Source organism: Rousettus aegyptiacus, unplaced genomic scaffold, assembly GCF_014176215.1.
Source record: "Rousettus aegyptiacus isolate mRouAeg1 unplaced genomic scaffold, mRouAeg1.p scaffold_m13_p_1, whole genome shotgun sequence".
Classification (NCBI taxonomy): Eukaryota; Metazoa; Chordata; class Mammalia; order Chiroptera; family Pteropodidae; genus Rousettus; species Rousettus aegyptiacus.
Window position 1 is genome coordinate 71,618,468 of NW_023416284.1, and position 26,765 is coordinate 71,645,232.

The 26,765-nt window shown below is 37.7% G+C and overlaps 1 protein-coding gene across 1 annotated transcript in view; it reads left to right on the forward strand.

Moving 5' to 3' along the window:
• The window catches only part of KIF13A (kinesin family member 13A), a 173,462-nt gene extending 149,370 nt beyond the window's left edge, over nt 1–24,092 (forward strand). The window contains 17 exon segments of the mRNA XM_016155861.2: nt 574–706; nt 900–1,046; nt 3,989–4,027; nt 5,639–5,738; nt 6,973–7,099; nt 8,479–8,534; nt 9,823–9,947; nt 10,219–10,395; nt 11,114–11,206; nt 11,349–11,501; nt 12,508–12,585; nt 14,464–14,511; nt 15,524–15,635; nt 16,796–16,947; nt 17,443–17,547; nt 22,991–23,788; nt 23,790–24,092. Of these exon segments, the coding sequence (XP_016011347.2) occupies nt 574–706; nt 900–1,046; nt 3,989–4,027; nt 5,639–5,738; nt 6,973–7,099; nt 8,479–8,534; nt 9,823–9,947; nt 10,219–10,395; nt 11,114–11,206; nt 11,349–11,501; nt 12,508–12,585; nt 14,464–14,511; nt 15,524–15,635; nt 16,796–16,947; nt 17,443–17,547; nt 22,991–23,788; nt 23,790–23,828 (2,482 nt within the window). The 3' untranslated portion in view covers nt 23,829–24,092.
• Nucleotides 24,093–26,765: the final 2,673 nt, after the last annotated feature.

Sequence of the window (26,765 nt, forward strand, 5' to 3'; positions counted from 1 at the left end):
CCCAAACTACAAATGACCTAAATGTATTTTAATATATATTGAGAATGGATAAACAAATCGTAGTATTGTTCATATAATGGAATATTATGCGGCAATAAAATATTAAAAAGACTATTAATATCTATTTGGATAAATCTCAAAAACATGCAGATTCCAAGAAGCCAGGACTAAAAGGGTACATACTACTACATGATTCCATTTATAGGAAGTTCTAGAATAGGCAAAACTAGTTGATGAGTTTACATGGCTGCTTCAGGAAGGAGTTGGGGGTACGAGGCACTGAATGGGAAGAAACATGAGCAACCTTTCTAAGGTAATGGTGCAGTAAGTTACACAGGTGTATGCATTTATCAAAACTCATTGAACTCTGTGCTCAAGATCTGCACATTTCACCGAATTCAAGTTATATCTCAATAAAATAAATAAATAAGAACTTATAAAGTTGTTTCAAGAGTTGGAAATAATTGCATCATCCATAGCACAGTCCCTAGTAAGTACTCAGGGATTGGTGGCTTATTCCTAATAATAGGCCTGAGCAACAACATTGCTGCTTGTTGGAATGTGTTTTTGCAGGTGGAATGAAGTAACTCGCAGAATAGAAATGTGGATCTCCATATTAGAATTGAATGAGTTAGGGGAATATGCCGCTGTGGAGCTCCATCAGGCAAAAGATGTCAACACAGGAGGCATCTTTCAACTCAGACAGGTACCGCTTTTGTTTTTGTTTCATGGTTTCTCTCTGTCCTCCTCTTACACACAATTTCTGGAATTTTCTAATTATTTGATTTTTTGTTCACTAATTCGTGTCTCTTCCTTCATCCTTTTCCCCTATCTCTCCCCATTTCCATTCCTGGCACCCATTTCCACATCACTCCCTCATTGCACCCCCACATCTATAGGGTCATTCCCGGAGAGTGCAAGTCACAGTAAAACCTGTACAGCATTCTGGGACACTGCCACTTATGGTTGAAGCCATCTTGTCAGTATCCATTGGCTGCGTGACTGCTAGGTCCACCAAGCTCCAAAGAGGGCTGGACAGTTACCAGGTAAGAGAAACATATTTGAGAGAGTATTTAACAAAGATTGACTAATGCAGAATTAAGATAGTCCATGATCTATGATAGAGATCTGTTTGGTAATATAACAGAATTTCCTTGCCTTAACCGTATATCTGTACACCCATTCATATTTCTAACCATTGCCTTTTTTTTTTTCTAGATTTAAAACACTTTATGGGCTTAGTGTTGATTAATAATAATAATTTTATTTATAAATACACATTTTACTACTATAGCACTTGTTTACTTTAGGTAGATTTGACTTTATATCTGTCCCAAATTATGTTGGGTATGGCATTACTGCTTGGCCCATTTTTATTAACATAAAATTGCCCCCAATACACTGGAATAATTAACCAGCTCTTTGAAAGCTTTACTTTTTTAAAAAATTAAAAGTTGTCCTCATGATCATTTTTGCTCATTAAATCTCCCTTTACTAAATCTTATGTTTTCATTGTTAAAAATTAAAAGACGAAAACCTCTAGGAATTGATCTTCATATTACCAGTCAGATCTCTTCAGTACTCCTTGAGAATAAACTGTAAGATTAGAAACTTGTCCCCAGTGGCCTGAAAGAATACACGTGCTTCACTAAGCCCCCAGTGTACTATCAGATAGCAATTAGAGACTGGGAGAAATCAGCCATTAAATTCAAGCTCCCTCACTGCCACATGTGAGGGGGAGTACTCTCCCTTTCCTTTCGTTATGGGGCAGAAACATTTCTCTGTTGCATCTGGGCATAAGCCCCACCCATATTAAGAATGATTCATCTATCCGTTTCCTTTTGGCTTCATGGCATTCAGGCAAAGACTTTTCTGAAAGCTGAAAAGAGCATTGACTTGAACTACCAGGCCTTAAGGAAGAAATAGCTTTGTCGCACACTACCTTTCCTATCTCATGCCAAAATTACCTCAAGCCCTCAAAGCTTGGGGGAGAGTATGAATGAAGATATGGGGAGAGTCTGCTGTTTTGGGGACACAAAACTTTTCCTGTGTATGGAGTAGGAAATTGGATTGTCTATATTCTCATCCCAGTCTTTCACTTAGCCATCAACGTTGGGATGGCTGCAGGCCTGGTCAAAAGCACTGGACTTCTAGAGAGGAGAGTGAGGTTCTTAAGTCTAGTTCGGCCTTCCTGAATGCTTACCTTGACTGGGTAATTTAAACTTCGAGTTCCCTTTTTCTCTTCTCTAAAATGATGAGGTAGATTTAAGAATTCTCTAAGGTCCCTTTCTGCAGTAGAATTTTGTATCAATAAATCTCCGATCTTAGATAAAACTGGATCTGTGTGTCCTAAACTATGATCTACAGAATATGGATCATCAGCTAAGTGTTCCCATCTGAGGAACGTTATAAGGATTGATTATGTGCACTTTTTAAAACAGCTTTACCTTTTGAGTTAAAACTGATTTTGCCAAAATTTGAGCTCTCAAGTATCAGCCTTTCTCCAATGCTAAATGTTCTTTGAAGAACATGGTACCAGTCATGCAAATTAAAACTGTGGCTATTTTAAATTTCACTTTTATTTATTTGTTTACTTGTTTGTTTGCTTGTTTGTTGCTGCCATGCTCAAGGTCATGGCCAGTAACTTTTTTTTGTTGACATAGTGCTTTGGAATTATTCTGATACAGTAGCTCAAGTCAATTCAGAATATGTTGACTTCACAATAGTTACACATCATGAAAGCTCAGTCCAGTTTTCAGTTAATAGAAATATCTCCTTAGTCTAAAAAAAAAAAATGATAAGAATTGTTTGTATTTTATTCATTAATATAGGGAATTAATTCAAGAACAATTACTTCAGTATTAGGTCTGCATTTAATAAGTCATTTATTCAAAAAGATAAAGGTAGTTACCAAACTAAAACAAAAACAAATTTTGAAGTCTATTCAGAGAATAATTTTAACAGTATTTTTAAATCACTTTTAAAAGGCAGTATGTTTTGAAGTGTACTTGGACAGGAGAATGATGTAAGTATATTTTTAAAGCACTTCACTAGACCACTTCATTACGTGTTTGAATATTAACACTCGATAACCATTGATGAAAGAAGTTGTTACATGGCCTAGCATTCATTTTGAGTAGAACCTGCCTCCAGATGAGTGAATATTCTCTACAAATGAGAATTTCTTCATTCTTGTCTCAACTCTTTTATTTTCAACATGACGATTTTGTGTTTTACCAAGCTTGTTATTTTATATTATTATTGTAAAATGTTTCTGTGAATTTAAGACAGTTTTGATTTTCCTTAACTGATTGGTATGGATGCTGATATATATAATAGTGGATAATAATAGACCCATATATTCAAAATAGTGGGCCGTGCTTTTGTTGCAGTAGTCTAGTGCAGAACCTGGTATGAAGATAGTCTTTAGTTCCCCAGTGGGCTTTCACTGTGATTATTTTATCAGTGAGAGTTGTGTAATAAAGGGAAAAGAACACTTAGGTGAAAGACTGGAGGCCTGGCCCTGCCATTATGTGTGTGATCCTTGGATTAAATCATTTCATCCTTCAGGGCCTTAGTTGTCTCATGGCTAAAATAGCAGTGGAGTCTCTATGAAGTCCTTTATCTGTGATTCTGTCTTTTAAGCCCACTCTAAACCTCAGTCAGATAGCTCATCCAGAAATATATAGCAGCTAGTCACATAACAATGCAGTAAGGTCTGACTTGGTGGTATTGGTACCTAGTCCTATCTAAGAGAGATCTTGTTTCTAAATGACTCTTTTATTTATATTTTTGAAAACATAAATTCCTTAAGTAATTATAGACAAGTGACTAAAACTTACTGAGATTCAGCTAAATGTTTTATTATGCTGGTGTATGTATGTGTGCTGTCCATTGTAATGTGTGTGTTGAGCTTAAAGAATTATTTTCCTGTGTGTTGTTTGAGAAACAAAATGCATGTCCTTTGTGTTTATTTTTTTCCTACCAGAGAGATGATGAGGATGGTGATGATATGGATAGTTATCAGGTATTGCTGCTGTCAATCCTGTGGCATGGGGCACAGCTACTGCTAATTGCCAGCATCTGCAAAGCAGAGGGCAGGGAGGAGGAAGGAGGAGCATAGAGCAAGACTATGCAGTTTTTCACTTGCTTTTGATTTGCTTTGTATGTAATCAGGGATGCAATATACTACCACTACAGATTTCTCTGTTCAAAATTTATAACTAGATACTGCCTTTTTGCTATGCCATCTCAAATTACTAGCTTGTAAAGCCTTTCTAAGCAAAACTATTATCACTGTGTTAAATTGGTGACCTTAAAGTTCACATGGTTACCATCCACATTCTCTAAGTAGGCTCTTGTCTTTCCTGTGAGAAACTGCACTTAGCTCTTTACATCCAAGAGCATAGTATTGGTGTAATATAACATTTCACTTTAAAAGACTTTTTGTTGGATAAGAAAATTGAAGGCACTTTATACACACAATTTTGTTTTGTTCAGCCAGTCTCTTCTCTCATCAGGACCAAGGTTAGTTATCTATAACCTGGAAAATTTAAATCTCAACTTTTCTCTTTGGAAATTTAGAAAAAAAATGTATAAATATGAAATTTTACCTAATCAATGCTGACTGGTGTGCTACCATGGAATGTGCAATAATAGTAATAGTCAAGGCAGCAAACCAAGGTGAAGCTTTTCAGGTTTGGTTTCCAGTCTTTGTACTGATTCTCCACATAAACTTTAAAAGTATGTTTTCCCAGTGTGCCTTCCTATACTTAAAATGCAGATACATTATAGATAGGGCCTTAGGAGTGCTCGGGTATCATCTCTTAATGTAATGTTTTAAGGGTTAGACTAGAATTAAGCAAGTGTGAGAGCATTTTGGATAAAATTGGTGGGTTTCTTTCCTTCCTTTATTAATAAAGAAAGCAAGCAATCAGAAACAAACTTTAGGAGAAATAGCAGTATCCCCTTGGATCTCAGCAATGCCATTAACTAACTCCTGCGGCTGTCTCTGCGCTTCCTGCTACATGTCCACGTGAAGTACAGGGGCTGCTGCTGGGAGTTCTGAAAGCATGGCTGACTGCATGTCGGGTTTTCGCATGGGAGGTTTTCGGTTAGCCTCACAGTGATGGTTGGAGGTACAACCATGTGGCAAATGTTCTCTGCTGATCTATTCTTTGCATTTCAGAAAACATATTATTAAGCCATTGAACTATGAACTATGAAAATGCTTGTGGTTTTCCATTCCGTTTGTTGTTACGTGGTTTGGCTCTGTCCATGGTATCCTTCAGCTTAGAATTGCAAATTCTTCAAATGAATAGCTACAGTTTAAATACACATGCACATACACACACACCTTGTAAGAATCATCCAACAGCTGGTGTAGTTTGAGCCTCTCTTGCTTTCAAGTGTATTTACCCTTTTGGAAATCCAAGGACTCTGATTTCTGAATAACGGGATCCTTGATCAGCATGCATTGTTACTGAGGCCTCTGCTTTCTTGCGTATTAATCACATAGCAATGTTTAATGGCCTTTTCTAATGAAAAATTTTCTAATCAAATAAACATCTTTTTTTCAAATAAAAGAAATAGTTGTCTATGCACTTTTCAGAAAAATGCTTTTCTTCCCTGATGTCAGGAAGAAGACTTAAACTGTGTCAGAGAGAGGTGGTCTGATGCACTCATTAAACGACGAGAATACTTAGATGAACAGATTAAAAAAATCAGCAATAAAAAAGGTATGTGAGATTAAAGTCAACTGGGGGTAGCTTTTTCACTTCTAGACAATGGTGGTAGGTTGGGTTTTCTTCCCTTCATTGAATGATAGTATTTCCTTTTTTTTAGCCTTATAACTATTATAGATATTACTTAATTATATTTTATAGTGTTGGTTTAAGAAGGCTCTGAAATTGAAAGTAGTAAGTTTTCATAAAACTCTGAGATGACCATGGCATTAAATGTCAAACTCAAATTTTGTTTTGATGAATGCAAGTATGATCAATACTAGTATCTCAATAATAAGGCTCAGAACCTGGGACTGACAGCAGCTAAAGGGTCATATCTGAAACTACAACACTTGGTAGGTCAGCTTCAGCTACTGTTGAGCAGTAGCCATGTACTCAGCTGGTACAGGGTGGCCTGAAGCTGGCCTAAAGCTCCACCCACTGCCACCCAGCTCCAAGGATGCAGTTTGCTTATGCTGGCAATGACTTATTGGTTTTTAGAGTAGAAATACGTTCTTAAAACCCTTGATGTCTCATTCTGACTTTATGATTCACTCATTGTGGTTGATTCTGTACCACATGATATCACAGATGTTAATCCATTTTATGGAGAAGTTAGCAAAAATTCTCCCTCAGTAAAACATTTTGGCTCAGTGTTCTTAGTGTTACAGTTTGTGTATGTGCTCAGCCTGCTAATGAAAACTCACTTTGACTATGCCCAGGTAGCTCCAGAGTTGGATTATGGGTAGGAGGATTTCAAAATATAACAAATAAAATTCCTTTCATAATGAGGGAAAAATAAAGTTAGTTTCGTGGAGTGTGGTAAATGGTGTTTTTTAATCCTCTATTTTAATAAAGTGGTGTATAATTTTTAAAGCAATGTCACATCTGTTATTACATTTGACCCTTCCAATAAGTGCAGGAAGTAGACACGACTTGTATTATCCCTTTAGGAAACTAGACTCATCCGTTGAATAACTTTCCCAAATTACAAAGCCAGTAAAATCCTCTAATTCCTGTGCCAACACACTTTCTCCTCTTCCTAGGTTATGGCCTATCAAGCCAGTGTTGTAGCCTCTCCGAGCACTTGAGGTGCTCAGGCTTGAATTGTAAAGCCTCAAATTCTTTTTTGGAATGTAATTGATGTTAAGCCATATGTGGATATCATCAAGCAAAAATCTACCTATTTTAAATGTAGAAATTTTACTCTCTTCCTTCTTGACACTCATTCCCTCACTTTGTCTCCCAGAGAAAACAGAGGATGATGTGGAGCGGGAAGCCCGGCTTGTGGAGCAGTGGGTTGGGCTTACAGAAGAAAGGAATGCCGTGCTGGTGCCAGCACCTGGCAGTGGGATCCCTGGGGCACCGGCTGACTGGTAAGTCCACCCTTCCCTCTGTGCAGGCCTGACAAGATGGTCTGAAGCAAGAGTCATACAAGTAACTTTCCAGGATTGTCACAGGAAATGTTAAGTAACATGAGCTGCCACAGAAAGGCCACTCACCTTTTCTCTTTCTGTGCTGCCTTCCCTTTTTGCGTCCCCACCACAGCCCACTTCCTCTCACAGGAAGCTAGAGAGCATTTCTTACCTGGCTAAGAATCAGATACCACATTTCTCAGTTCCTCTGCATGAGCAACTTGGACATGGTGTGCTTATCTCCCAAAACTGGCTCAAAACAAAAGTGTTTTTAGTGTGTACCTGAAGAGGGCAGAAAGTATATCTTCTTATTTGCCCTAGTGCCCACTTAGTTGGATCACTAACATAGAGTCAGTACTTAAATACTACACAAACTACGGTCAGTTAGTTGACTCATCCGTCAGTCCTGATGCTCATAAGAAATTGTGCCACATTCTAGACTCTGGAGTCCAATAGAGCTGGTTTAGTTTCCAGCTGCAGCTCTTAGGTGTTAAATTTCCTTAGCTTTATTCCTAATCTATTAACAGAGCTAACTTTTTGGTACTTTTGTAAAGATTAGAGATAATATATTTAAAAAATACTTTGTTATAAATGCCCATTCATTAATGGTAACTGCTGCTGCTGCTTATTCTCATTCTTATTATGAGAATATGTCATATGCATTTAAGAGAAATTAGGTTTTTATTGAATACAAAATGTGCATACCCAGACAACCTCTTTTGGACAGGCGTAGTGATGTTATTTGTGTCTATAATGATAAATAGAAGTGTAATTGCTTTCACAATATTATGAAACTAGAAAATTACAAATCGCAGGCACAAAATTTGTAGCCCGATGTTACTCTCTGAAGAATCTCCTCTTGGTTGGAATCCTATAGGTTACAGCCACTTATGATAAACAGCCAGCTCAATCCCAATCATATTCTACTCCTTGAGGACCTCTTTAACTACCTCCTTTCATATATCGTTTATTCTTTCCTTCTTTAATCTTCTAAAATATCATTCATTTTGTTTACTTCCTCTGGATTCTGATCCTGTCCTGTGTGCCCACTCTTAACAACATCCCCATCTCTTTCCCATCACTAGAATTACTTTTAGAAAAGTATCAAGTAATCTTTGTTTTAATTAATTAAGTAATTCATAAAACTGGTAGTTCTTTATACAAGTCACATAATTCCTATGATTCGTGTTGATAGGAACATCAAGAAATGTGAAAATATTTCATTAATAGAACCTGAATCTCCACGGTGGTTCTCTGTGTCCATGCCTCTGTGGTGTCTCATTACCCAACAAGAGTAAAATACATACTTGGTTATAATTAAATTTTGTTATTAAATTTAGGATTCCACCACCTGGAATGGAAACCCACATACCAGTTCTCTTCCTTGATTTGAACGGTAAGTAGACCACTAACATTCCAGGGGTTATCACATTTAATTAAGGATTGTGATCTCTTCAGGCTCACGTTATTTTGATTCTTAAATCACTTTTCTAATCATTCATATACTCTGTCTAGGTGACATTTTCAGTCCAACCAAATATATATAACCATGACATAGAATCACTAGAAGAGAGATGTGTATATTTAATCATAAAAAGAAAGGACTTGGGAAATTGAAAACTGCGTAGAGAAACATTAAAGTAGCTATTACTCTAAAGCATTAATGAACATAGAAATTATCTGAGAAAGTAATCACCCTTAGAGATTCCGAATCTTTGGGCTTTGCCAATGGCCTAGGAATCTGCATTCCTTACTGGCTCCCTTGCCCCCCACTCGCAATAGTGTAGATGTCATAACATGATCACATTGTCACTCTTTATTAAGAGTTATCCGTAATCATAGCAATTAGATCAAACCTGGGCAAACCTAGAACACTGGTTTTCAATATGTTTTAGCAGTAAAATCCATTTTCAAATGAAATTTTAAATGGAACCCCAAGTGTAGAATACAAAAGCAGAGTTGCTGAGTTTGGGGATGGGCAGGCTCTAGCAGGCCCTTCTGCAAGGCCCTTGGGATCCTCAAAATACAGCCTGAAAACCCGTCTTCTGGAGGGAAGACCCCTAATGGATGGATGGAAGACACAGGGAGGTTGGCTTTGGTTCTTCACATGAAGAATTATTTAAAAGCCTGGAAGTAGACTGCGTGCCTCATGGAGTGAGTTCCCGTTATTGGAGATGCGAAAACAAAATCTGGGTGACCACTTACAGAGATTTGTGAAGGGTGAATCCCGCATTGGATAGGACATTGGAAGAAGACAACCTTCAGATTTCTCCCAAGTGCTGAGAACTTTGATTCTAAATTGATCATTTAACTTCTCATATCTCTAATTTAATACATTATGTAAGTAGGACAACAATTATTAGGTTCCAGGAGGAATTAACATTAGAAAGTAGCAAAATTCTAAGCTGTCTGTATATAGTGAAAATGTTTATTACTAGGACTATATATAGAATATACTCAGTGCAATTTATAGGAGACTCACAAAGGTATTTTTTTTTTTTTTTTGACTCCTATAGTTTCTGAAAAGGGTAAAAGCTGTGTAAGTATTGGAGTCTCTATTTCAACTGCAGGATAAGGAATGAGAGAAAAAAATTAAAATATGTTATATGTAAACTTTATCTATAAAAAGCATATTTTAAAACCTGACTTCCCCACTTTTTTTCCTGTGCCCTGGACACGGTTAGCGGATGACCTCAGTGCTAATGAGCAGCTTGTGGGCCCCCATGCGTCAGGTGTGAACTCCATCCTGCCCAAGGAGCATGGCAGCCAGTTTTTCTACCTGCCCATCATAAAGCACAGTGATGAGGAGGTAATTGACTCTTAAGGTTCTCTAAAAGGGCTTTGGATTACTGCACATACCTGTAGATCTATCTTCCCATTAAGCTACTATGGTCTGCTTTGGAGAAGAGGACTAGAGACTTTAAAAAATAGAACTTCTGTGCTGTCATTCAAAAAAAGTGAGGAAAAATATCTATAATTCATTTGAGTTGCCTTTTTTTCTTTCTCTAGCATGTGATATAAAAATGCTACCCCTGAGTTGTCTTACTTCCATCTCCCCATCCTTCTTCTCCCATTCTTAGGTTTCAGCCATAGCCTCTTGGGATTCCTCGGTGCATGATTCCATTCACTTGAATAGAGTCACCCCCCAGAATGAAAGGATTTACCTGATAGTGAAGACCACAGTCCAGCTCAGCCACCCAGCTGCTATGGAGTTAGTTTTACGAAAACGGATTGCAGCCAATATTTACAACAAACAGGTAGTAATGGGGCCTGATTCTGCTTTTGCCTGTATGAACTCTTAAGTTTATGCCTTCTCTCTATCACAAAGTTGTGTTTTGTGGTGGATATGCAGATCGTTACCATACTGGCCAGGTCATAGTCTGCTTCTCATTTATCCAAGATAATGGGGCCTGAGATTAGCAGAGGAAAATGTCAGCCATTGAAGGAGTTTTTCACCTTCACCAATTCAGGACCCATAATCCTAGGAATCAGTGGAGCTATGACATTTCACTGTTTGAAAAGGGTTAAGTGCCAGGTCTAAGCAGATTAGTGACAAAACCAGGAAAACATGCAGGCTTCAAATAAATTCCTATCTGAACGCCTCCCCAGATCTCATCTCTGAGGTGCTGAGCCTCTCTAGTTTTCTTGTGATTTGCCAAGTTAGACTGATTAGACCCTGAGATGAAAAGGAAAGCAGCAAATCAGAGAAGCAAACACACATGCGTGCGCGCGCAACACACACACACACACACTCAAATTGACTGCAAACTCTGTAATCTGCCAAAAACAGCTGGACATTATTGACCCTCTTGATTGGAGACAAGGATTCTTTGGTCCCATTCTTTTTATGTTTCATTGAGTAAGGTGTTGTATATGTGTCAAAAAATATAGCAATTCATAATGCTTTTACAATTTGTAAAATACTAAATAACGTATTTTCACATTGCTTAATTTGGCTTTCTTGTTTTTTACCAGAGTTTCACCCAGAGTTTGAAGAGGAGAATATCATTGAAAAATATATTTTATTCCTGTGGTGTAACCTATGAAATAGTATCCAATATACCAAAGGTAAAATATATATTACTTTTTTAAAAATATCAAGATTTAAGTAATGGTGAATGTGTTAAAAATCATTTTCTCACTACAGTTTGAATTAAAAAAAAAATACTGTTCATATAAAAGTATCATAATCACCTTTTTGTCACCTTAGGCAACAGAGGAGATTGAGGACCGGGAAACATTGGCTCTCATGGCAGCAAGGAGTGAAAACGAAGGCACGTCAGACGGAGAAACTTACATTGAGAAGTACACGCGTGGCGTGCTGCAGGTGGAGAACATTCTGAGTCTTGAACGGCTCCGGCAGGCAAGTAACTGCAGTATTTAGACCAGGGGATGAGTTACCAGTCTTCACCCCAAATGAACAAAGATGAATTTATTTACCAAACGTCTTCTCTCTAAATCTGTCTGAGAAGAAAAACTTGAATAGAGAACTCATTAGCCAAAACAGTTACTTCGACAAAATACTAAGAAAAAATCAAAATAATGACCATATTTTATCAAATAACTTTCACTTAAGCTCTTTGGCTAAGTCATTTAGATATATTAGTTTATTTAATCTTCAAGATAACCCTATGAGGTAAATACTGTTATCATCCCCATTTGTAAATGAGAAAATTGATACTGATAGAAGTTAGTTAACCTGCCCACAGTTACACAGCTAGGGAGTAGTACAAAGTCAGATGTAAACCCAGAAAGCTTGGCTTCAAATTTAATATGCTTAACTACATGCTATTACTATCTCCCTAATTTTCGGATCCTGGTTAACTTCTGCGGCAACAACAGGATATTCAGGTAAAAATAATCTACTAGGTAGTGGAACTGTAAGACAAGAGGTGTCATTTTATAGAAGCAGTAGTTGAAGTTATAGAAAGTGTGTTTTGAATAACAAGAGGACTAATGTTGGCATCTGTCAGAAAAAATCTTCCTTTAGTGAAAGTCCCACCTAAATTACTATATGAGGAAAACAGTATGAAAGTTTAATTTAGTTTTACAAGAAGATATATATATCTTCTGCGTTTTCTGTGCCCACCTATATAAAAAAAAAAAATCCACGACATATAAATGTCTTTAGTTCAGCAGTTTTCCTGGTTTTATTTATGAAAAAAAATGTTTTTGATAGGTTAAGCAAAAAAAAAAAAAAAAATTAGTGGATGCAAAAAGATTGCAAGTTTGTAAATTGGAGGAGCAAGTGGTGTGTAGGATTGAAAAGTTTTCTATTTCTGTATTTTCTAAATCATCCACAGTAAACATATGTTACTTTTGCCATCAAAGGAGAAAAATAAATTTTACTTATTTCTTCAAATTTACAGGCGGTCACGGTCAAAGAAGCACTTTCCACCAAAGCTCGGCAGCTGCGGAGGAGCCTCAGCACACCCAACGTACACAGTGTGAGCTCACCCTGCCAGGGTCTGGGGCTCACGTGACGTGTCTCAGCTTGGGGGCACCAAGGGGACCTATGATTGGGGCTTATGGGCAGGATAGAACATTCTGCACTGGTGCAGGCATCCCAAAGTGCCACACTGTTCAAGGGAAGCACACCAGAGAACACGGCTGTGTAATGTGACTGGGCCTTTAGTAGAATTTTATGAATACTAGACAGTAGAGTAAAGGAAAGTGAAAGCTACTATTAGGAAATGTGTAGTTCATATTAAAAAGAAGAGTAAAAAGTAAACAAGGCAAACATCTATCTTAAAGACTAAAGAAAGACTACCTATGAAGGATTCTACCGTGTAACCCCCAAAAAAGAACCTAAATCTGATCAAGATTCCAGATCTAACTACTAAGATTTACAAGGGACAGAGAAAAATGTTAAATAACACCTCTGGGATTCAGTTAGCAAAATCTCGACCGTAGGAAACTTTATAGGAAAAATGACCTGGAGAAAAGAAAAACTCATAAATTGAAAGAGGCTTATAAGATATATCATCTAATTGCAATGTGTGAACCTTTTTGATCCAGATTCAGAATTAACTGTGAAAATGTTTGCATGACATTTAAACACTAACTGGATGTCTGATACTATTTAGGAATCACTTAACTTTTTAAGGTGTGCTAATGGTATTATTGTTATGCTTTTTTAAAAAGGAAAAAAGAATTTCTTATTTTTAAGAGATTCATAGAGAAATATTTATGGATACAAATTTTTTAAGTTGGAAGAATAGAATAATTTTTTTAAAGGAGATAATAATAAACATTAGAGCAGAATCATAATACATTCAAATAAAGATGGAAATAATAAAGATTAGAACAGAAGTGTATAAAATAGAAAACAAACAATAGAAAGAACTAATAAAACTGAAAAGCAGATTTTTTGAAAGGACTGTTCAAATGGGCTAACTTCTAATTAGAATTGATTGGAGCCAAAAAGAAAATAGGAAAGAAAACACAAATATTGGAAATAATACACGGCTTATCACTCCAGAGAGAACAGAGAGTTAGACATCATAAGAGCAAACGATGAATAATGTTATGTCAGTAAAAGTAACAACTTACACAAAATGGGAATTTCTACCAAAAAACAGAAGCAAGAAGACATAGAAAATCTGAATCCAGTTATCACCACAAAGAAAGCCTAAACATGTGGAGAAAGAGTGACTGTGTACATTGATGCTATTATATAGTATCAAAACATTGGCACATCTCCTTAAACTGATCTTTAAATTCCCAACATAATTTCTTTTAGGATTTGATAAGCCGATCCTAAAATGCCGATGAAAGAGCACAGTTGAAGGTACACTTACCTTATCAACAGCCAGAGATTCCATGCCTTACTGTATGCTCAGAGAGTCTCATAGATATACAGAATATATTTAGAACTAAAAGATGCTGATAGTTTGCATGTTAATACTGGTAGGATGCAGCTAGGGTGGTACTTAGGGGCAGCAACAACATTTGTTTCATCATAGTTTATAATAGAAACAAATTAGAAGCAACCTCGTTCTCCATCCAGAATAGAACACATAAATTCTTGGACTGTTGAGAAAGACCATGAATAGTAAGATACCACTTTATATTAATTATAAAAATATGCAAAATCATGCTATAATTTATGAGTGTACATATATGTAATTATATAAATCTGTATGGGAATAATAAACCCCAAATTTAGGGTAGTCATTGCTTCTGGGGAGGGAAGAAAAAAAGAAGAGGGGAGATGGTCATACAGGCTTCATCTGTATATATGACATCATATTTTTTTATATATGTATATGTAAAATTTATATTGAATATTTAAACACATTGATAAAACCACTCATATTTTATAGGTCTCTTCCAGTCGACCAGACCTTTCTGGCTTTGATGAAGATGATAAGGTGTGCACCTTTGGACATGGTTAGGTTATTAGCAAACTCTAAATCTGGAAGGTTAGGGTACCTTGGTGTTTTTAAAATCTCTGGACTTCCTATCTTAATCTTGTGCAAATCATAGTCTCCACATGTCCAAGTTCAAATAATTCATGTGAAATTACTGTGTTAAATCGTTACTGAGCATGACTCTACTTTCCATACCAGGATAATCCCACACATAATTGAATATCTGTGTATTTGTGCATCTAACTTTACATGATTTCAGAAGGCATTACATCCACCATAGCAATATCACAATTATTTCTGACCAGTAAAATTAGAGATTGAAAATTAAGGGCCTTTTACAACATTATCTTATTCAGGAAACATTTCTTGAACTCATATCCTGTGTAAGTTACCAAGCTAGGGACTGTGGATGATTTAGAGTAGAAACACAGATTATGTCCTCAAAAAGTTTAAAATCTGTCCTTAGAGGCAACCAACTCCTGAGAAGTTGAAGTAAATTAAATAAGCTTAGATGATATACAAGAGGAGTTTTCTCCCTTTAGTATACTGATATCTTATGCCAGTTTGATAGTGTTAAGTCTCAGATATATGGTTATATATAGTTATAGCTAGTTTACCTGGAGCAGTCCCAGTTTATGCCTGCTACCAGGGAAAATTATTAATGGAACTATTTCAGTTTGGTCTTTAAATTATCCAGTCACCTTAGATAACATACCAAATCATAAAGAGTGGCTGCTTCTGGATATGAAGGAAAATGAATGGGTCCTGTAGGTCACTCTATTTTTAGTGATTTTATTAAATCTTAAACATACAATAAAATATTAACATTAATCACTCTAGGTATATTGAGTATGACAGTATTTGTCATATTTAGCACTTTTCTACCTGTTGAAAATATTTCATAATAAGTACATATACTGCCATTAAAAAAAATAGAAAAAAACAAATCTGGGCTTTATTTCTCATTTTAGAGGGACTTAATTACAGTGTAACCCGTATTTTTACTCTGCAGGGTTGGCCTGAGAATCAGTTGGACATGTCTGACTACAGCTCCAGTTACCAAGATGTAGCATGTTATGGAACTTTGCCCAGGGATTCACCTCGAAGAAGCAAAGAAGGGATTGGTGAGATTATTTTGCTGTGTTTCTTCTTTATAATTTCTTAGGAAAAGCATGGGGGAAAATTCGTTTACAGATAGCATATGATAAGATAAGCTGAAATTCTAGTTTGCTAGGTGATCCAAAACCATCTTCTTGACTAGAACATATCATGTTCATTTATTTAATTTCTTTTTGCCTTGTATCCAATGTATCACCCAAATAATGTAATAATAGGCCTTTTGTGTAACACTTTCGACTATTCAAATCATTTTTCATACATCATTTCTTGAGTCGGAAGTCAGTTTTGAAACACACACAAATCATCGCATTATGTTTAGATTTCATTCTTTACCAAAAGAATATCCACCTCTGTCATGTTTTTGTACTCAAAGGATTTTTTAAGAGAACACATCCCTGATTCCTAAAGCAATTTTTAAAAGGATACCAGAAATGCATTTGATTAGTACCAGCATTATTACCTAACTGTATAATCTTTCAGTGCCCTGACGGGAACAGCATTCTTTGAATATGTAAGTCGGTGCTATTAATCTTACATTTTACTAAGTACCATTTACCAGTGAACTGGGGAAGGGGCAGGGGAAGGGATATAGAAAGAGGAAAAGAGGCCCAAAAATATAAGAAAGAGTAAAAGCAGAGAAGAATTATCCTTCTTTAGTCACATGGAGCAGGGTGACTTGAGGGAAAAGGGAGCTTGCAAGAAAATTTATACAGTACACATTCATTATTTATTGAACCTCTACTTGCTATGTGCAGTAAAAGATAGAAAAGCCACCATTATCGATCTTAAAATCTAACTGCAAATGAGATACATAGAAAATAAGATATTAAATGATAATGTGCCAAGATGTACATGCTGGTAATAAGGTCTCTGAGAATTCAGAGAAACAAAATCAGCATGAGTCAAAATTGGTCTGGTAAGTGGCTCTTAAGTTGGATCTTGAAAAGAGCAGATTTGGTTTTTCTAATTTCTTTAGTGACTCTTCGTGACTTTGTAGGTATAATCTCCATTCTTGCCTACCTCCGTTTTAATGCTTAGCCAAGTACTGGCCTATTAATTTCTTTGTTATACCAGATATTTCTGTGGCTAGGTTATTTACCTCACTTCCTGCGTGTTGGTTAAAGTACTCTGTACCTATAAACCCATGCCTTTTTGTCTTCTTCAGGTTGTACATCAGAGAATCCTCATGCCTTAACAGTCAGCCCTTTTAAAGCATTCTCTCCTCAGCCACCAAAGTTTTTCAAGCCCCTAATGCCTGTAAAAGAGGAACATAAGAAAAGGATAGCTCTTGAAACAAGACCTCTTCTAAGCCAGGAGGTAAATACTTGGCTAGTCGGAATTGTATTGCCTATGGAGAAGTAACAGTTTGCACTAACAAGGTAGATGCCGCATGTAAACATGTATTGGTTATCATTCCATGGATCCTGTTCTGGAATACCTCTTTCTCAAGCGCAGAGTCATAGTGGAATTTTCTTTTTAATTTGTTATTAATGCCGTTGTTTTCTTTGTGATTATGGCTTTTCAAGGTATTTTTTATCTTTCAAGTGAGAAAGAGATGTTCCTGAGGTGTTTTGAAAATATTAAAAGCTTTTTTTTAATTTAATAAAACCAATTATGCTATTTGCCATAGAAGCTGTGTAGTCTTGTCAGATTTCATCAATAGTTTAACACCAGCCTGTAAAATTATTTGTTGCACTACTCACATGTAATAAAAATGTTTGCATTGCTTTTCTAACTTGCACATACTTAACGTGTATTTCGGCTGTCATCGTCTTCTGTGTGTGATGCATCTGTGTGTCTTAACCTTTGCAGAGCATGCCTCCATCTCAGGCACATAACCCTGGCTGCATTGTACCCTCAGGAAGCAATGGCAGCAGCATGCCAGTAGAACACAATAGCAAACGTGAGAAGAAGATTGTAAGTTCTGGAACCATTTCTGTCATATTGCCTGGTGGTGGGTTTAAGGCCCTTTCACAATCATCCAGATACTTTAGAAAAAATTAAGATATGTATTGGGTCTTCACTTTTTAAAAGATATGTGACCATCGGTAATGAAATTTTGCATGAATGTGGCCATGGCCTGTGATTTTTTCCTAAGTGTTCATTCTGTTTGATTTTATTTTTTGCTTAGTATAAATAGAAAAGGGGGGAAAGGCACTTTTCCTGATTCTAGTTTTTATAAAGAGTGTAACAAAGATATCACCTTAACTAATATTGAATCTTTCTGATGTGCCTGTACATATTGGCCAGATTCTGAAGTTAATCTACCTAGAGGAATTACACTTACTTGGAGTAAGTAACCATGCATTTAGCTGTGGGCATGTTTGAAAGCTTTTTTCATGTTACCTGATGCTATTGCCAAGATTGTTCTGTAGTTCGTAGCCACACTATAGTCTGTCATCGCCCACCATCATCATCTCTACATCTCGGGTAGCTTTTTTTAATTTGCTCACCAAATAGCTTCCAAATCCCTTGGTGTCAGTCTCACTTTTAGACTGGCTTATCTATATTTTACCACAGGTAGGTTGAATCGCTACCTGTAAAATTTCATTCCTCAGCACTTGGTTTTCAAATTACAAATATGAGAAATTATTTTTAAAACACTGTATACTGGGCACTTTGAATTATAAATAATAACCTCAATTGTATTCTCAGACCTAGAAAGAATTCTCTAATTTTGCATCTAGGCTTTCGCTCTTGTGTGGCTTTTCCTAGAATCTGAAAAAGTAAAGGTGCTTGGAGCAAGAGGGGGCCGCTTGATGTTGATGTCTGCCTGCTGACTACTCTGCGCACAGAGTGGGAAGTTTCCTTTCCCAGCTACACCATGTCAGATCCATTTAAGAGGCTCATTAGTGCGAGGTCCTTTAACATGGGGCTCTAACCCCCGGGCCACAGACTGGTACCAGTCCATTGCCCATTAGGAATGGGGCCACACAGCAGGAAGAGGTGGGCGGCAGGGGAGTGAGCAAAGCTTCATCTGTATTTGCATCCACTCCCCAGCGCTAGCATTACTGCCTCAGCTCCACTTCAGATCATCAGGGATTACAATCTCATAAGAACACCTGGTCCCTGGTGCCAAAAAGATTGGGGACCGCTGCTTTAACAATTAGAGTATGCTGCAAATGCACAACATGTGAAACTAACTAGAGCTTAATCTGGCTGTGCAGTTGGCCACTCTGCTGCATGCTTTGAATGCTAACAAATCTTTGGACGTGACCTTCTCATTCATCCTGTGCACTGAGGGAAGAAGAAAAGGCACCATTTTCCCCTTCAACGCTCTGTCCCTCTCTCCTGCCTTTGCCTCTTGTTCTCTCTGTCCCTCTAGCCCGAAGCCCCCAACCTAGTTCCTGCTGGAGAATAGGATACACATCAACAGGCTCTTCCATCCCTCCGAATCCTACTGAGCTGTCAGTCACTTACTTGACCCCCACCCGCTTAATTAATGAAGGCTGCCTCATGGGCTAGAAAGGCCAAGTGGCTAGTTTATTACCCTCAGATTCTTTATGGCTGATTGGATCTGTTTGTTGACATGGCACTTACCTCCATGGTGTGCAGGCATGAAATGTAAACTCATTTTAACAATATAGTTTGGTAGAACACACCATTAAGAGACAACTGGATGACCCTGTGGGGGCTGCCCAGGAGATAGTTTCACTGTTCACAGAGTTTGCCCAAGAGCTATTTTCTATACTTTTTAAATAAAACCTATCTCAGGACTTCTAGCAAGCAGAGGGTAAGGCAGAACTAGCTTCTCTTGACCCAGGAAGTCTCGAGCAGCAGTTAGACTCCATGTGATGGGAAACACCATAAATTTCACTAAGTAGGGTTTGATGGTGCCATTTTTCTTGCTGGGGACTTATTTGAGAGTTCAGCCTCTACTTTCCTTAGGTGCCTGGCTCACTGAGCACTCTTCATCTCTAAAGCCATTGCACTGTTTAATTAATTTCAGATAGCAGCTTTTCCAGAGTGTTTTGATAGATTTTAAGGGTATTACATGCATGATCTGAGGTTCTAGTGTCTCTTTGAGAAGCTTTAATTTTATTTCTCCCCTTATAAATGGATATAAACTCATTTATTCTTTTGTTCCTAATTCACTTTCTTTCCTTTTCCACTCGAAAAATTAAAGTGTGAATCATTGGTTCAGTCTGATCAAGGGAGTTTGAAATCATTTTTGAGGAGCAATGTTGAGACATTGTTCCTTTTATTTTTTAGCTCATCTAATTACCAAAGTAACCTGTAATTTCACATAAAATATAGTAGATATAGATATACTTGGTTCTTAAAGTATTTTTTTGTCTGATCAATTTGGGAAGATACAGAAATGTACTTCATGTCTTGTATGAATAAGATAAAGGCAATGATAGGCCTCTGGGGTGTTTTTAAGCCATGAAGCAGAGAGAAGAGCAGAAAGAAAAGCATTTCTCTCTGTCTTTTAGGTCTTACATAGACAGCATATGGTTTATTTTTCCCATTTTAACAATACAGTTTGGTAGAACACACCATTAAGAGACAACTGGATGACCCTGTGGGGGCTGACTTGTTGAAAGACTTGCTGAGCGATTTGCCCAGGGTCACACAGTTAATGAGAGTGTAAGAACAAAGGCTCACCATCCTCAGCAAATTGGGCTGACCCCAGTGATCCCAAGTGCTCCCAGAAATAATGCAGTTTCAGTCACCTGTTGCGGTTTCTGAAAGGGGCTGCCCTCCCCTTAGCACCATGGACAGAAGTACTGGGGCCCTCAGATGCTACAGTCCTTCTCTCTGCTGGACGACACAGACGTGGCTATAGTGGGAGTGAAAATGACTTTCATCAAATGAAACTCTTTGCCGAGAGTCACTGTTTTAATGTAGGTTTTGATCCCTTCTTAAAATCAAGGTGTTTTATCTATAGGTAAATATCAGCTGCAAAAAGTAAAATTGCAAAACTAAATTCCTGAAGACTGTAGCTAGAGAGAAGCTTTAGAACTTGACTTCGTGCTCTAGTTTTAAGTAGGGTTTTCGTTCTTTTTGTCCTTAAGACACAGTAGGAAGGTGCTTAGTTTAGTCTTTTTTAAGATACAATGATAAATATTTCTGGAATAAAAAAATCTAACCGAATTCCTTTAACATATAGCTTAAACCAAGTAAGAGCTTTTTTTTTTTTTTTTCTTGAAGGCAATAACTTGACAAACTTTTAGTCTCCTTTTACATGTTGGAAAATATTTCGTCTACACTCAGTTTTCTTTTTTCTGAAATTAGTTATCCCTGCTGCTTTAGCCCTTTGGGTCACTATCCCATGCTCACCCCCGCTCCAAGTGCATAACTATGTACTCATCTCTATTTAATCTAAATGTCTAGAGGGTTTTGTACTCTTCAGAGGTACAAAGGTAATTTTGATCATTTAGGAATAATTTTTTGTCTTTGCGAATTTGATAAATGTATACCTATTTCTACATATTATACTCATGATGGAATATTTGATTCAGCACCATTATATTTTGAATGACAAGCTTTTCCTCAGTCTTTAGAAGACATAACTTCAGGCATATAAAGGGCCCCAAAGTACTAATTCTGATCTTCAAATTTGCTTTTCCTTGTATAAATGAACTTTTTAGTATTTCATTGCATCAGGGACTCTTGGGCTTGAGGAATTATGTTTCTTTGGCAGGTTAAACCACAGGGAAATATAAGATATACAGACAGTTGAAATTGAATTTTGTGTCTAAACAAGTCAAGCAGAGAATCTAGAATGTATAGATAGAGGTTGCTGATTCAGATAATTCTGTCTAATCTTTGCTTCTTTGCATACATTCCTCCAACCCTAGGGATAGAATATTCTACCTCACCCCTTTTTAGAGGTGCCACTTAATTTAGAATAAAGCTAAAGATAGAATGGCAAGAGATTAGTGTTGCCAAAAATTTTGTTTTGCTGATTTATGGAACTTTATCACTGATAATCGATATTCACCTTTCATTAATAGCCAAGGAATTAAGACTGCTGATACTTTTAAATAATTTATATTAAGTTATTTTTAAAACTAAGAAGGATTGAAGAGTATCAAGCTGTTTTTATATATTTAGCATCTTATGAGATGCAAAAGAAAATATTACTGTAAAAGTAAGTAGATGAAATTTATGTTCATTTGTGAACTGCTATTTGTGCGGCATGGTCTCCCTCCCCATCCTCTCTCTTCCCAACCTTACACCTCCTCCTGCTCTTTGATGAGTAAGGTTGATATTTTGGTTCCAGATCTTTACAGTTACCTTGTTGTTATACTGAATGAAATTTCCACCCATGCTGTGTCCAGGATTGTCCTAAGAACAAGGGCCTAAAGTCCTAACTCCCTGGGCGCAGGGACCATGCCTGTTTATGCCCACCATCAGTGTTCCCAGTTCTTAAGACAATAGCTGGCATGTGGTAGGTGCTTGATGAATATTTGTCGAGTGAAAGTCATATTTTAAAAGAGAAAAGGAATATTTGCAGTGTCATCAGATGTTTGTTAGGTTAATTAGAAATGACTAGATAGTAATACCATTTATTTTTATTTGGAAATAAAATACTCATATGTTTTACACTGTTTTCCACAAAAATATCAAAGAATCTTTCATTGGGGAGAGAGATTGAGAGTTAATAACACCCACTTTTGCATATTTACTAGTGTTTATAAAAAGAACTCTAAAGCTATTTGACAAAGGAAATTTATATTTAAATCTTACCTTCCTTACCTTCTGGCCAAATCCTCCATCTAAGCTTCTCAAAACCCCTCAAAGGTAATTGTCAGTCTATTAGTATTTTACCTCCTTTCAGATATTTAGTATAATACTGTGAATGGGTGTTGAAATTGTGTTCTTAGGCGTTTTGCTGTTGGGGTCTTATTTTACTGCCCTATCTCCCATAAAATAGCTCAGAGACTTTTCACAAATCACCTTACTTATCTGCACTTTACTCCCCAAGGTGAGGATTGTAAGAACAAGTAAAGCAGCAGTTCCTCTCTGCTTCTGGCTATCTACTCATTTAATTAGAGAAAGGACAACATCACAACTGAAAACCAATCATGAGTAGCTAATTAAGTCCACTGCACTTTGTTCAATCCTTTCTCTTAAATCAGGAGAGGAAAGGTTTCTAATTAGCATTGAGTGAGCACAGAAGAAATAAATCTCCTTCATATTAGGTGATAATAGGTTTTTGTTCACAGATATCTGAGAATAATGTACTTGTGTCCACAATGGGTGACAAGATTTAACCAAACTCAGCATTAAAAAAAAAAAACAAAAAAACACCAAACATGTGAACACCTTTAATAGTAAAGTATTTAAAACATGTCTCAACAATACAGTTGCTATTAAGAGCTAATGGCTGACTTTTGCTCCATTTCTATAGGACTCGGAGGAAGAAGAAAGTGATCTGGAAACTCTTAACAGGAAACTGATAGATTCACAGCCTTATGTACCTGTGGAGTTTGCTGACTTCAGTGTTTACAATGCCAGCTTGGAGAACAGAGAGTGGTTTTCATCTAAAGTAGATTTGACGAACTCAAGGGTCTTGGAGAAAGAAGTGTCCCGTAGCCCTACCACCAGCAGTATTACCAGTGGCTACTTTTCCCACAGTGCCTCCAATGCCACTCTGTCTGACATGACAGTTCCCTCTAGTGACAGTTCAGATCAGCTAGCCATTCAGATGAAAGATGCAGACCCTAGTGAGCATTCTGGACCATCACTCGTGCATGATTTCAGACTGTCCTCAAACAAAGAGTTGACAGAATTAGAAAGAGGCTTGGTAAAGGATAAGATGATTATGGTGCCACTCAAGGAAAACAGTGCCTTAGCCAAAGGTAGCCCATCAACCCAAAGCATCTCTGGGAAAAACTCCAAACCATTCTGTAGGACTGGCTCATGTTCAGAACAAGATACCTGCTCCAGTAGAAGTGGCCAACCAGCCAGAGAATTCTGCCCCAGGGGAGTGACCGTAGAGCACACCACAAATGTCCTTGAGGACCATTCTTTCACAGAGTTTATGGGTGTGTCAGATGGGAAAGATTTTGATGGTTTGACAGATTCTTCTGCTGAAGAGATTCCAAGTAGGAAGAACCTACCAAATAAAACGGACAGTAAGAGGGTCTCAGATGGGCCACAGGACACTGGCCAGATGCATTCCTCGGGAGAGAATGACCAGGTAATAAAGTCCAGAGGCATTCCTTTGGGTTCTGTGCTGTCAGTGAACTCGCCTAATTGTGTACCAACCCCCAGAAGCCCTGTAAGCCAGTGGTTTAGTAGGAGAGATTCATTCAGATGTTTCTGTCAGGGAAGATGGGCCCACCTGGGGGTGCAAGCTCACATGCTGCCCGGCTGGCAGGCTCTGGGGGAACAAGTCTGCAAGTCTGCTTGCAGAGTTTCAGAGTCGAACTATGAAATACATAGGAGCAGTGGCTTTTTGAACTAGAAAATGATTGTGTTGAATTAAACATTCACGTGGGTAAGGATCAGTCAGTCTCATAATCATTCCCTGAGATGGCTATCCCAAGGTATTCTGGTAGCATCTACCATATTTCATCAAATCATTGATTTCTTTGCTTATTACACACACATTATTCTATTTATCATTAAGAAAAAATACTTCCAATTAAACTATATCATAGCAGCAATTGTAAGACACAACTCAATTTCAGAGGTGTTAAAATATGGGGGGAAACAACATGTATTATAGAATTGATAAAATACAGTCATTAGGTGCCCATAGGATAAAAGGTGCTTTGGGGAAGTATAGGTGAATTCTTTAAGCAATTGACATTTGGGCTTTTAAAGTTACCCAAGCTGGTTTATTATCATGTTTAATTTTCATATTAGAACAGAATGGATTTTTGCTAATATTCATAAGGAAAATAGTGAAATATATAAATAAGAGAGTATCCTTTTCTGAGTGCTCTGCTCCTGAGTGCCACCGTTTCTTCCTATTAAAGGTCACTGTTTTGGTCCCACACCCCAAGCACAGCTGTGTAAGGGGTTTAGGAGTGCCAGCGCTTTAGCAAAACAGAGCTGACCAAACAAGAAAGTGGCTTGGTGAAGGATAAGCTAGTTGCTTGGTGAAGGATAAAGTAATCCTGGTGCCATTCAGTCTCTCTGTTTTACTGAAGAAGTTCATCCTGTAACTGTGCTTCTCAACCTAAATGTGTGATAAACTCCTGGGGGGTGTCGGGAGAGGGTGCCTCTTAAAAATTCAGAGTCCCAGGAGTCACTACTCTCCACACCTGAGATTTTGCTTCACTTGGGGCAGATCAGAGGGGATAAGGTTTTCACAAACCCCTCCACTGAAGTAATATGAGGCAGGGTGTCTGAGGGCTATACCGTGAGGCTCACAGCCCATAGAAGAGGGAAGAGGGGCAACAACCCCCCCCCCCCCGCCCCGCCTCATTTCATTGCCTACGTTATTTAGAACCCAACAAACAGAAAGAATGCCTGGATTTTGCTTTTGAAAGTCTCCAGAATGCTGTGTCCCTGCCAAAGATCTTGGTTTAAAAGTGGAATTCACAAAAATATTTTTTGTATTATGGTAATGTGAGATTATGGTGATTTTTTTCCTTTTTAAATGTCTTAGTATTTTTATTTTGGTCTTAATAAGTTGTTCTGACACTGTTACAGTTTGAAAACTTTTAAAGTACTTAAGTTTGACTTTTGTTCTTACCCTGATACCACAGCATGTAAACCCAGAAGTAACAGTTTTCTACTTTAACTCTGGGCTTTGCTGTCCATTACTTTCTTAGAAGCTTTACCGTGGGGCTAGGTTTCTCCCTTAGATAGTATAAATTCTATAACTGGATTCCATGATAAACTGGATCCCGTGGGTCCCTTTAGGAAGAGTCCCTGTGGGTGGGGAAGGGAGAGAGGACAAGAGCTCAAACTTACCAACCTCTGCATTCCAGGGGAACAGGACCTCGATTCCTCGGTGAAAGACAGCGAGCACTTCCTCCATAGGCCACAGCGTCTTCGTCCCAGGTCCTCTTGAAAAAGCACCAGCCTCATCTTTAAAACATGCTGCGGCCCAGCAGGACCTCAGACCAGCGTGGAGAAGCCATGTGCTTCCTAGGCCACCTTCTATTCCCTCCTGAGAGGGAAGAATCAGCGGTGCTTTGTCGCCTGGGTGAATCGACAGTTTCTGCTTTTTCCAGAAAGCCAGAGAACTGAAAACCCTGGATTAATTAAGTGGCAGTATTTTTGTTTGCACTTACTACACACCCCACTGTGTAGAAACCTCCACAGATTCAAACAGACTCATTCTTGTACAATTCTAATCCGTTCTTACTGTAGAATCTGGAGTCAATACTCTTAATTTTTTTTTTTTATAAATAATATATATTATGTATATGAAATGTGTATCTATAGTATGTCTGTTCAGAGACAAACAGACTGCACACTTAAATGCAGATAAAAGTGGTTTATAGAAAATCATAAGGTACTGGACTTTGTTACAAAGCAATTTGGGCAATCCCACATACACGAGCAGATGAAAAAGACTTGATTGCCTAAGAATGAGGTCGCAAATCCCTCTTTGCAGAAAAAGTTACAGAATGCCGTTCTTTATAACCAAAGAACTTACACACGACTGAACAATTTTGCTGTCCACTCTTGTTTTATGTGTACATACAATTTGACTGCAAGTGTGGTGCCATACTCCCCTTGGCTACCAGGACACATGCTGCCGTTCTGTCCTCTGTTTCATAAGCACACTGAAAAATTTCACAGCTATATTCTTTGGTCTTCCACCTAGCCCACCACCTGCTGACTTGACATTGTATTATAATAGTTGACAATTATGGGGGCCCTGCCTCCAGCTGTTCTCATACCTTAGTTCAGCCCAGTAAGGCTGGTAGAGTGTGGAAAGCAGTATTACTGTAAAAACAAGGAATATCAAGAGTTGGATTGGGGTGGGAAGCGGGTGTTGATTTTTGTTTTTTTGTGTGGTTTTGTTTTGGATTGGTGGGCTTCATTGTGGTGTGGTTTTGCTGTTGCTGTTTTACTTAATTCTGGGAAATGCTGAAGAGATGCATTGAGCTATAAAGTTCACGAGTACCCAGTTCACCATGTTTGCAGGAGATGATTAAATACAGATGACCCTGCTGTCCATGTCTTCATTTGTAAAATTCTCCTATCAGTGGAGACGT